Source organism: Semicossyphus pulcher, unplaced genomic scaffold (assembly GCF_022749685.1).
Source record: "Semicossyphus pulcher isolate SPU_LCO1_2020_fin unplaced genomic scaffold, fSemPul1.0.p SCAF_20, whole genome shotgun sequence".
Lineage (NCBI taxonomy): Eukaryota > Metazoa > Chordata > Actinopteri > Labriformes > Labridae > Semicossyphus > Semicossyphus pulcher.
Window position 1 is genome coordinate 1,679,828 of NW_027211694.1, and position 12,527 is coordinate 1,692,354.

The following is a 12,527-nucleotide window of genomic DNA, read 5'->3' on the forward strand; positions in this document are numbered from 1 at the left end:
CTTCCAGATAATTACTTTGAGTGAAAAAAAGATGCTTAACAAACCAATCTTTTTAAGACTTCCGCCCCTTCACCATCAGGACCTCGCATCAGATGAGATACATGAACCTGATGCGTTTCTGTGCGAGCGCCTGCAGCCGGTTGTTTAAACTGGTTTTATCACCGTTCCAGTTGTCTAAATAAACGATGAAGGAAGCTCAGGCTGCAGCTGTCTGACTCCCCGTCTGGGACGTAGTCAAGTAGGTAAATGTTGCATCCTGATAAATGCCAGGACCAATGTGTCCTTCCTCCTCCAGATAAATCCAAACATCTTTTATTTCAGGAATAAAAAGTAGCTAAAGTTGACATTTCCCAACTCACTAAGAGCTTTCCTAAAAAATATGATTCATTATCAAAGCAACTAGTGAAAGGAAGGCAAAGATGATGTGTGGTGAAACACCATTAAGGCACTTTGCACCTGCTCTCTGCAACTTGCCCCCAAATTTGCTCTCCTACTTGTAGTCGTATCTGAGTCAAATATTAACACACAAGTATGAAACACATATTTTTAGATTCAATGGGACTTACAATTACTCATGAAACAAGTATCTCCAATGTTGCCGGTACAATCATGGGTAGAATGCAAAAAGAAGGAACTAATAGCCAGTTGGGCATACTTTTACTGATGCATATTTCACTACAAATAAGCAGGTCTCAAGGACACACAGTGTAAGTGGTCTCCTTTAGTCAGATTTTTGTTCTCGTAAAAGTTTATTCGGGATGTTTATTCCTGCCAGATAAATCCTTTTTTTACGCCTCAAATCCGTCAGATTTTAACTGCATAACTAGTTACTATAAATGGTCAATTCTTTGTTGCAACTGCTTCACTGAGCTTTGCATTGCCGGTCTACATACGCCCACTATCGTCATGACACCCTAACAGCGCCCTTTGGAGGCTGAAATGTTTCTTACAACTATTGTCTGAAACCTTTAGAGTCACGCCAAGTATTTACTGAATGTTTATGATGCACAGTGATGGATGAAAACATTCCAGCTGCCTTCATCACGTGTAACTGTGGAGAGCAGCTGAAGTGTCCTTCATTGTATCATCATCATCATCATCACTGTGTATCGGCGTGTGTGCGTAGTGGAAACACAGCGCGTGTCTGCTGAGAAACCAGCTGAGAGCAGGAGCACTGTTTATGACTGTCACACACATGTATGGGCATAAACACACACTCACACACACACACACACAGTCAGCCCGCCCCCTTCAGTTATTTTTAGTCTAAAGTCAACACAGCGCTCTGCTTAATGACTCCCCTGAATTCCTCTCTTGCTTTTTTATTGTATCATATCTGTTCAGGCTCTGCTGCTATGGTATTTAACATCATGTCAGAAACATAAGCAACAGAGTTATAGTAAAATAGATTATCGCGTATTTGATGACATAAAGATAAAAATGGAAAAATATTGATAAAATAAAGAAGAAAATCATTGATAAACTGCATTTCTTTCGCTATTCTGACACAAATAATCATAATTTAAGAATAATTGAATATCTTAATCCTGACCTAAGTTAATTAGTTCATGTTCTTCACATTCGTGTTTAAAGGCTGATTGTGTCACAGCGGTGCGTCGAAGGCCGTCCCATTTCCTAGGCTCCTTCAGATGCGTCGAAGGATCCACCGGGTGCATCCTTCGCAGCCTAACGTATCCCGAGAACATTGCACCAATTCAAACAAGATGGCGGACTCTGATGCGGCCCAGGAATACACTTTAAATGTAAAAGTTTTTGGTTTTAACACAATCGAATAGCTCGCGATACACATGTTAAAAAAATGAAAGATTATCTTTAAAATAATTGGTTAAGTGATGTAAGTTATGTCAGCTACCTTGCCATCTAGCTACCTGTTGCTAGGCAACAGGAGCTGCGATTTGTGACACAAGAGTAAGGGCGGGAACAGCTGATGATGCACATAGAAAATCCTCCGTAGACCAGACCGTCTCATTTCAGTTCGGCCTTAGCATCTACACAGGCTACGAATGACTCATCCTTCTTAGACTGCATCCTTGAAAGGATGCAGTCTAATTAAGACACAGCTATAAAAATAATCTTCTTCCTGATGGTCTGGTTTGTTTTTGTAGCTCATATAGAGGCATCAGGATTCATTTCTGTTCTGTCAAGTTTCATAACCAGATAAAAACCTCACAGAGGTTTGGCTCGGTTTAGCTACACAAACAAAGTAATTACACGAGGGGCTTTGATTGGAGGCTTTCGGAGCACAGCTGGGAGGAGGGCAGGAAAAACTGGAGGAAGCTGTTAATGAAAAAAGCGTCTGTGCTGCTTTGTTGTGTCTTAATCTTGTGGGGGAAAATGGCCGTCAGCAGCTTGTTTTTGTTCTGTTGAAGAAACACACATTTTCTTTGCACTTGATCCTCATCATCATCGTACTTTCACTTTCTTTTTCATCTCACTTCCTTCCTTCTTCCTGTTTTTCCCTTAATATCTACTCCTCAATCAGTCTCCCCACTCCCCTTCCTCTTAATTAGATGGAGTTGTTCCCTGGAATAACCTCCCTTCACCTTTTTCCTCTCCTTATCTCCTCCTCTCATCTCTTTCCTTGTTTCCTTTCTCTCCTTTTTGTTTCCTCCTTCCCTCCCTTCATTTTCTCTAATTTCCTGTTTCCTCTCCTATTCTCTCTTATTTCTTCTCCTCTACTGCATTGCCTCCTCTCCATGTTTCCTCCTCTCCTCGCTTTTATTCCTTTCCATGTTCTATCCTCTCTCCTACTTTTATTATTTCCTCTCCCTGTGTCCTCTTTCCCTCTCCTCTCTTGTGTCCTCTTCTCTGGTTTACTCTCCTTGTTTCCTCCTCTCCTCTCTCCTCTACAGCTGATCTTCCAAACTTGGTCATGTTCTTTCGTTCTGCAGCCAAACACTCTTGAGCTTTAAACAACATTCATCTCTCACACACACACACACACACACACACACACACACACACACACACACACTGGGTCGGCTCTGGTCTTTACTCTGTTTCTATTTTAGCTCGACTCTCTCAGACGGCGGTCATGGCTGGCTGCAGGAGTTACTTGCAAGGACTCTCCATCTGTGTCACTGTGCTGCTACTGGTAAGCTAACAGCTAACAGCTAACAGCATGTTTGTGTCATGTTGATATAAACGTCATTATGAGTTGTTTGAAACTAGCAGAGAGATTCATCTAACTAGGACAAGAAATTGAAAAAATACCTGTAAAAAAAGTATGTTACTATAAAATTTCTCAGCACTGTATTTAAATGTTTATTGCGATGGATTTATTAAAATTAAAAAGTCTGTAAAAATTTGGGCAAAATTATAAATATCAATAATACTACTAAAAAAAATGTGCTTTGTTTGGTTGCAGACTCATGACGTTATTTTCAATCACTATTATTTCAAACATATTTAAGGTATTTAATATCATGTTTGAAACTGTATAGCTTGTATGTTTTTCTATATTTTTTCAATATGTTTTTATACATATTCATTTTTCCACTACATTTTTTTCACAACCTAAATTGCCAGTTCCTTTGCAAAATATTAAACATGCAAAATATATCAATAATGATAACCGTATTAATAAATTGAGACATTATTGTAGTTTAATCTCTCAAGAACATCAATATAATAACAATAATAATAATAATGAAAATAACACATTTGCTACAACATTACAATACAAATCCCCTCAACAATTACTCATAAGAATATAACAGATATACCAACTAACCACAAATTGTCTTTAACCTTCTATTATTAAGTAAAATGTCAGAAAAATATGTCTTAATGCAATAAGACCACAAACAGTAATCTAGTTTGCATACGAGTTAGAGTACAGGTAAGACTAGGATAAATCTAGTCTAGAATAAACTTTTCAGCTTTAGTCTGAGCGCTGCTTTTGATACAGGTAATCATCAAACATTACAACAATAAACATTAAATCACTGTGACAGAAATTAATTTCCTCAGTAGGTGATCATTTCTCAAAATAATCTAAAATAACTTCTGGGATCCCTCAAGGATCTATTTTAGTGCCACTTTTTTAATCTATGTACATTATTTAACGCTATGCTGATGGCACTCTGCTTTATGTGGCTGTTTCTTCTTATATATCTATATATGATTATAAAACAGGACAATATGTTAAATATAAAACAGGACAAATTGATTCTCTTTACAAAAGTATTTCAGATTTAGTGCAGAAAGTGATTAAATCTTTAAAGGTTAACTTTAATAAAAATGTTTAATGACCATTTTTTATTTTTAGTTATGTTCTATTGTAATGCATTAAGCATTTTATCCATTGTAGTTTTATCATATTTACAGTTTTGTTATTTCACTTTTATAATTTCTATTTTCCACATTGGTTAGGCACCATTTGTTTAATTTACTAATCAGTCAATGTTACTACTTTGATTCACTGTTATGTATATGAGGTGATAATGTAGAGTTTGTTTTTGATTGATATCTCTATCAAAATGTCAGCCAAAGAGTAAGAAGAATTTCCTGTGCGCATATCCCAAAGATCTTTTAAAAGGTAATTTAGGAAAAGAGTTGCCATTAAAAAGGTATTGAAAAAAATTGTATTCTGTTTTTATGTCACAAAATAACATACATAATAGTGTGTTTAGTATTGTAGTTAGTGCTCAGTCTTATATTTAAAAAAGTCATATCAAATTAAATTAATCAAAAGGCTGCGTCAGCCACTTCCAAGTTCACTTATCTAATAAAATGATGATGATGTGACATTAATATTATTGTAATTACTGTAACCAACTATTGTAATGTTTTAATTGTGACCTGCCAAGGGACTGCAGATTAGCTTGAAGCTAACTCTGGTACAATGCATCGAATGGTACCATTCATGTTTAACATTGTACATGGTCTCTTTAAAAATTAATAAAAAATAAATAAATAAAAACTAGATGGAAAACAGCTTTTTTAAAGTCAAATATTTTATTTTTTAGTAATGCACCAACTGGAAAAAATATTCCAATGTGGTGTTTTTTGTTTACAAGCTCCTTATTTTCCTGCTTCCTGTTTTGGCACCTGTTTTGTTATTGTTGCTGTTTACACTTTATCAGCTGACAACTGTAGTTAGCATAAGTTTGTTTAACACATTCAATCCTTTTTTGGAAACAGGTTTTATAAACTTGGTTTATTCTTCTTATTTCTTTTTATTGCTTCTATTGCTTTTAAATCTTTTGTTTGCTGGTTTTATTTACTTATTTATGTATTAATTAATTTTGTTGCTTTTACAGCTTTTATTTCTCTTTTTGCTTCATTTCCTCTCCTTTATCTTGCTTATCTATTGTATTTCGATTTATTGTTTCTACTTCTTCTTGCTTTGTCCCCTCGGTCTCGTGCCTGGCCATGTTGTGTGGGTTCTCCTGTTGTTGGTTTCTGTGCTTTGCTTGTTTTTGTGATCTGCTGGTTTTATGATTTGCTTGTTTTCCTGTTTTGCTTTGCTTCGTTGTCAAAGCAGTTTGTAAACTCTTGTTTTTAAAGGTGCTATATAAATACAGTTATTATGTGTACTTATGATGTTATGTTCGTATTAAAAGACCTCAAACGTCCTTATTAACAACATAACAGGAGCTGCAAAACCTCAGATGGAAGCAAAAGAAGAAGAACATGCCTGAGAACTCCATACTAAAGAAAATGAGGAATTTTCTGTGCTGCCAGAATGTTTGTGAGAGTTAAAACCGCGACTGTGAGTTAGATGACGTCTGAGATTCGGAGCCGTCGGGGTTCCCAGCTGATGAGAGGCTGATGAGCGTCTCTCTGGGGAAGCAGAACAGTTTCAGAGGAATGTTGCTGCTGTTAAAGACTTCCTCCTGTGAAACAAAACAAACACTCTCAATCACAACAGTTTAATCCAACTTTTTAATCGAAGGTTTCCCCTTCGTTATCGCTCTGCAGGTGTCTGGGCTGGTGATGATCGGCGTCGGATTTGCCTCCATGGAAGGCAATACACCCGTTGCTGAGGTAACTGTTTGTGTGTTTAAACCCAACACATTTAAATGCTTTACTGTTCTCTGGAGAAAGTTGGTCTGAAGGGGAGTTAAACAAATGGGCAGATTTCAAAATAATTATTTATCTCAGAATGAAATTAGGGAGAAACTATAGACAATAAAAACTGAATAAGTAAAGATAGTAATTGTGATTAAATTATATTCATAACATTTTTCCTAATGATCTTATCTTACTATATTTTAAAACGTATCCAAGCTTGCCAAAGAGCTACAATATTATTTATGGAAGAAAAAATACAATCTGCTGATTAATTTAGATTTAGCGGCTCTCCCTTCCTCTCTTTCTCTCTCCCAGTTGTTTGACCAGTTGTCCACTATCGATGGTTTACTGGTCCTGCAGGTGTTCGGTCCAGTCACAGTGATTTTATCCGTTCTGGGCATTTGTGCTGCAACGTTGGACCTCACACCTCTGCTTCTGGTGGTGAGACACAATTTTCAACCCAAAATCTACTTATTTGCCTTATGGGTACATGCGTTACGTCCCCATAAGGACGAGGGGTCCCCGTAATGAGGTACAAACTCACAGAGAGAATTTGTGCTTATCGTCTCCAGTTTTCTGCTCTGGTATTCGTGGAGTTTGTGGCTATGATGGTTGTTGCCTCACCGCTGGTTCAGAGTCAAACTCAGGTAACTCTTGTTTTATGCGTCTCTGTTACTTTATTACTTTATAGCTGCCTCTGGTGCCCTCTAGAGGCCTCTGTGTTTATCACAGCCCACAATATCAAAGATCGAAGAGTGTTTCTCAAGCCTTTCTTGCCTATGACTATATTTTTAGCTGCATAAAATTTGGTTTGTATTAATCCTGTTCATCCTGAATGTATTTTTACCATTCCTCTTGACTCATTGTCTCCACCACTGTATTGTTTTCTATTCTGCAGATGGACAGTGAAGTGGAAGAGGTGTTCCTGAATGTGACTCCTCTTCATAGAGCAGATCTTTACATCCAGACTGAACTAAGCAAACTCCAGGCCTCGGTAAGAGACAGAAATACAAAAAGGAAACAAATGGAATAAATATGATTTAATCTGGAAGGAATCTTAATGATGGTTAAACTGCTTTCTGTTGTTAGAGTCTTTCAGCTCTATAAAATAATAACAGAATTTGGTGAAACTCAAGATGAGTTAAATTCAGTGATAACGTCTGTTTCTCAGGACTCCTGCTGTGGTTTGAGGAGTTATGAAGACTGGCAAAATCAACTTCCTGCCTCCTGTTTCTGCACACCTCCGAGCCCCCCTCCTGCCTCCGACTCACAGCTAAGGTACAACAGCAAAAACAATTTTAAACTTCTACAAGAAATGACTTTGCAGTAAATAACTACATTTCTGTTAGAGTTTGAGTTTCACTTAAAACTAGAGAGCTACAAGAAAAACATTTGGATTCATACCAGTTCGAGGTTACTTAAAAGGCTTTTGAGCTCCAAGAGAAGTTTGTTGATTTCTCAAAGGATTCATCATCTTGAATCAGTGGTTTTTCTAAACAGACTTATAAGACAAGGCAAAGAAGTTTGAACATTTTCAAGAAACTCTGTGACACAAGTTTTGAGTTTTCGCGAAACTTGAATTTATACATTTTTTAAATCATTTTATGACCTACCTACATTTACACATTTCCAAAAGGTTTATTTTCTAGGACGACTTATTACTCAAAGTGCTTTTGAGCTTAAGGAATTCTACATTGTAGGTATTTAAGAATTCCTTTTATCTTTGAGCACTGAAAAGTTTTTTAAATTCATAAAAATGTGGAAACTTTTAGAAGCGTTTATGATCAACTACGACGAGTAAAGAAAGATCTTCCCCCAAAACAGGACAAGTTCTCTCTTAATTTAGTGCCTCTGGTCTCTGTTGTGTTCCAGAAAGGTGGCTTGACGTTCTCCTCTTTTCCCACAGCTCTCAGCAGGTTAACTCAGAAGGGCCCTGTGTGATGGTGGGCAGTAACCATAATCCTTCAACCGCACAGGTCGCAGAAGAGCTATGGGTTCACTCCAAGGTAACTACATGTCTCGGTTCATTCATTCTTTCCTTTCTTTCTTTCTTCTTTTTCACTCTCTTCCTTTGACATGCGTCTGCATCTTTTAAATGTTCAAAATAAGTTACGTTTCCTTATTGCACACCGACAGAGGGAGGAAACATATTTTATGGTTGTTAAATGTCGACCTTTGCTTTTCACAGCCCTGTGGTCCCATCCTGAAGAGCTACATGAGCTTCCCCATCAAACTCAGGATAGGAATCATCTCAGCCTTCGCCACCATTGCGGTAAATTGTTTCACAATATTTTCTACTTTTCTTTTCTGATGTTGTAACTCAAAACTTAAACTTAATATTTAATCTTCATTGTGGAATAGAATTAGAATTGACTGTGGACATAAATGACAAAAGCAACAGATGATATATTAGAGCTGCAAAAAGGCCTTACTGCCCTGTCATGGGACAAAGACTGCTTAATACAGGACGGGAAAAAGTCTGAAAAAATCATGATCAATTGAAGGATCTGAACTAATGACAAGTTTCCTCATTTCAAATTGCTGCTCGTGAAATCAAAGTGCAGGTAAAGAATACCGAAGCTTGACTCCACCACTGTAGTTGCAACACTAATTTTGAGTGGAGAGCCACGGCAGAGAAGCTGCAGGGTGATGAGCTTGATGGTAGCAGGTGTGAGACATCGGCAGCAATCAGGGAGCAGAGAACCAGGTGGGCCTTATCTGACAGACAAAAGACAAACGGGGACACGAGACAAAGGAGAGGGGGAACAAGAACACAAGGGGAAACACTCGTTTGTAGATCTGTTCTTTGTACACTCTCAGAGTTCTTTCTTTATGCGTGAATACTGGTGTGCTGCAGCTTGATATCCCTGCTCTCTGTTAGAAGGTGTAGGTGAACGACTGATGGTGAAGGATCGACTGTGCACCGTCCCTTTAAGGGAACTTTCTAGACTTTATTCCTCCAGCAGAGCAAACACAAAGACCATGGGGACTGTGTTATATATAAGGTCATACATGGTATCTGTAACATACAAATAAGAAACAATAAATAAGCATATAAAGTACAAAGAACAGGGGTGGATAAATGTACGACTAGCTGGTGTATGCTGCCATCTAGTGGCAAAACACTGAAACAGTATGAAGGTTTGAAATAAGAAACTTATTATGCATTCATTCCACACTGACGATGCTAAGGCAACCATGAAGGATAAAATGACTATGGACTGTAGAACAACTGTATACAACACAACTTGGTCCCATGCTGAAAGGTATGATTAGGTAACAACCAGCTGGCAGAGAAACACACCATCATGAGCTGCCTCGTGTTCTCAGTGCTAGCTTACATGTACTGTTAGCCTTAATATAGCAGCAGTTATGGGTGTATTCTGGACACAACAATATAATGGCAACAATAACAATAGTGCAACTTACATTTTGCATGTCCACAACACAGACTTAGCATCCACAGTCCATACTATTCCCCCCTGTGAAATCAGCACACCGATCCTGCCTGTATGGAGCAGCTACATTATGGATTAGACCATTTTAGCGACAGCTAGGGGGTGATGTGGAACAGTCCAAGTTGCAGCAGGAACGGGGGGTTTTATACAGTTTCTGCTACAATATGCTCGTTTCAAGAGGAGTTTAAAGTATTCTCAGTTCTCTGAGTTTCTAGATGTTTTTCTACATTTCTGCAAACATTGCAGGTTAATGTAATTTCGTATAAAGTTTGTTTATAAGAGTTCCCAGAAGTGTTAGAAGCTCTAACTTTGAGCTTCTCTGGTAGTAAAAACAGAATAGAAATAAGTCAAGACTTCATTAGACCAACGTGTCAGTTTATATATAAACTGTAAATTCTAACAAGTTAAGTTTACTTAGAAAAATGAGGAAACCGATGACCTTGCGAAAAGTAAGTCAATGAACTGAACCGGGCAAGTCATGTGAAATGATTCTGTGTTTAGAATGAGTATGTGTAACATGAGTATGTTAGCTCAGGGGTCTCCAACAAGTAGCTCACAGCCTGGATTTTAGTAGCTTGCCTAAAGGTTCACAGACGCTGTACAAAAAAAATCAGACGACAATAAATGCACCTTGAAAGCCTCTTCCCACTTCAATCCAACCACTAGCTACCGCACCGCCACCGCACCGCTACATTGATTTCTAAATACCACATTATACAGTCGTATCAACTGATGTCAAATACATCGTACAGTGACAGGGTCATTATTTGGTCTGTGTAGAGTGATAGTCCCCAGTTTGTAACATAGGAAAGTGTGTGTGTGTGTGTGTGTGTGTGTGTGTGTGTGTTGCAGATGGCGGCCATCGCTCTGTGTCTGACTCTGGGCCTGGAGGAATACTGGAAGACGCCTCCTGTAGAAACAACAGTCGATGACTTCGACAGAGTGAAGTACCAACCCAAACCTTCCCCCACCTGACCTCTGACCCCTGCACCAACACATGGCATCCATCCTGCTGGTGATGAGCGCAGGAGTTTAAAAAAAACAGACAAAAGACTATTTTGAAAGTTATTTTTTAACCCGCTTATTTATATTGGACAGAAACAATGAATTATATGTGTGATTGCACTGCTGTTATTTTGTAAGATAGGATATCTCTAAAGATTGTTCCAGCTCACAACAAATAAGTAAAGAAACAAGAGCAAAGCCAGACTTTTAGGCATCCTAACAGTGTCTTGGTTCCAGTCAGAAGAAGCAGATTCAGCCCTTTTGGGAATTTGTAGCGATGATTTGATTTTAAGGGATCTGAAACTCACTTCAGCTCCAGGAGTCAGTGCACCAGCTGGGCGTGCGCCTGGGTATAACCTTACCCCTGGCCGAGAGCTGAAAGTTACGACAGGCCATGTTGACAAGTACAAGGGAGTTTCTCCCTCCTTCATTTCCACAAAAAACCTCCGTGCACTCGAGCACAGTTATTAAAAAAATCCCAGTCCAAACAGAAACACTGTCATGAGAATGCCACACCACCAGGAGGCGATATGACCCAAAGAGGAAAAAAGGAAACCGCGGCCAATCAAAAGTCTGAAAAAATCTGTTGCCGGAAGAATATCTGGCGGGCTGCAATGGCACATCGATGAATATGCATCCCGACGTTCCTCAGTATAGTTGACGAGTAACTGCACGTAAACAAGTAATGAGTCCTGTTAGCACAGTTTTTTTAGCATCACTGTTTGTGTCACGTCCCTCATTCTGCGAGGAATGTCGCCTCGTTTGTGACGCCTCACTGAGGAGGTAACGGCGCACAGCCTGGTGAAAAACTCGGTTTACCCTGCCTACACGTCTCCGTGGAAACACAGTTTCTAAAAGTCTTCACCCTAGCCGAAGTTTTCCAAAAGATCCGCTTTCAGTGACCTTAAGCGGCATTTGTGTAGACGGAAGGCCAAAACACAGAGAAAGAGCGTTCCCCGCGTCCGTGTGGACATGGCCTAAGTTTGGCCTGTGCATCGGTGAGACTGAAACCCTGTTTGTGTTGCACCCGTGTGTATCTCTTGCACCTCGGATGGAGCAGGCATAAGTTTAAAAAGTCGGACTTTAATCCACGGTAAAAAAAAAGGTAAAAGTAAAACTTTAGACGGCGCGTCCTGTTGTTTTACAGGATGATTAATAAAACGGCATCAAAACGAGAGAGAGTCATCGGTGATCGGACCAACCAACTGGAAATCTACGCGGACAGAGTGCTGATTGAAATGTTTCCTTTTAGCAGACAAGTCCTGTTTTAATTGATTTGCATTTCCTGTCCTGTTAAACCAGAAGTGTCTGCGCGATTTTATTTTGTAATTTCTTGCGTCCATTTCCGGGCCTGACGGTGGAGGTGGCCTGACGGTGGAGGTGGCCTGACGGTGGCCTGACGGTGGAGGTGGCCTGACGGTGGCCTGACGGTGGAGGTGGCCTGACAGTGGAGGTCTTGGAGCTCCCCTCAGCTACAGCATGTGACAGAAACGCGGCGCTGTCCCTGCAGGTGCTGACTGAGCTCAGATCTGACACCAACAGGGCCTTTAAAGTCGGACGTAAGAGAAAACACACTTTTCATGCCCAGCTGGTGCACTTGGCTCCTGACTTTTAATGACTGTAAAATGTGTGACGGGTTCAGAAATAAGATGAGCAACTCCTCAAAATGACATTTGAATCAGGCTGCTGGTTGAGATAAAATGTTTTGGCTTTGAACTTTAAAAGTACACTATGAATAAAGTTTATATTATCAGTGATGTTTGTGTGGTACTTGTATTTTCCTCCTGCAGCCACAAGATGGCAGTAATGATGACAATGATCCCGAGCTGCACACTGCTTTTTAGTCACAGGGTCGCCAGTCAATTTGGGGACTCCGCCCCTCTTTCTTCAAACACATCAGTTCTGTGCCAAAGATCACAGCACTGAAGAAAGTGGAAATCCCAACAGGGTGGTATTTTAAGCCTCAGGTCATATAACAACAGGGACAATGTACAATACATACATTAAGCCAGATATAGCTTAAAT

General features: G+C 39.3%; 1 protein-coding gene across 1 annotated transcript; it reads left to right on the forward strand.

Annotated features, from left to right (window-relative positions):
- Positions 1-2,692: 2,692 nt before the first annotated feature.
- Positions 2,693-12,236, forward strand: LOC138599474 (23 kDa integral membrane protein-like). The gene is made up of 9 exons (XM_069671169.1): positions 2,693-3,115; positions 5,947-6,012; positions 6,355-6,480; positions 6,612-6,686; positions 6,938-7,033; positions 7,211-7,317; positions 7,946-8,045; positions 8,228-8,311; positions 10,350-12,236. The coding sequence occupies exons 1-9, from the start codon at positions 3,056-3,058 to the stop codon at positions 10,470-10,472; spliced, it is 837 nt and encodes a 278-aa protein (XP_069527270.1). The 5' UTR covers positions 2,693-3,055; the 3' UTR covers positions 10,473-12,236.
- Positions 12,237-12,527: the final 291 nt, after the last annotated feature.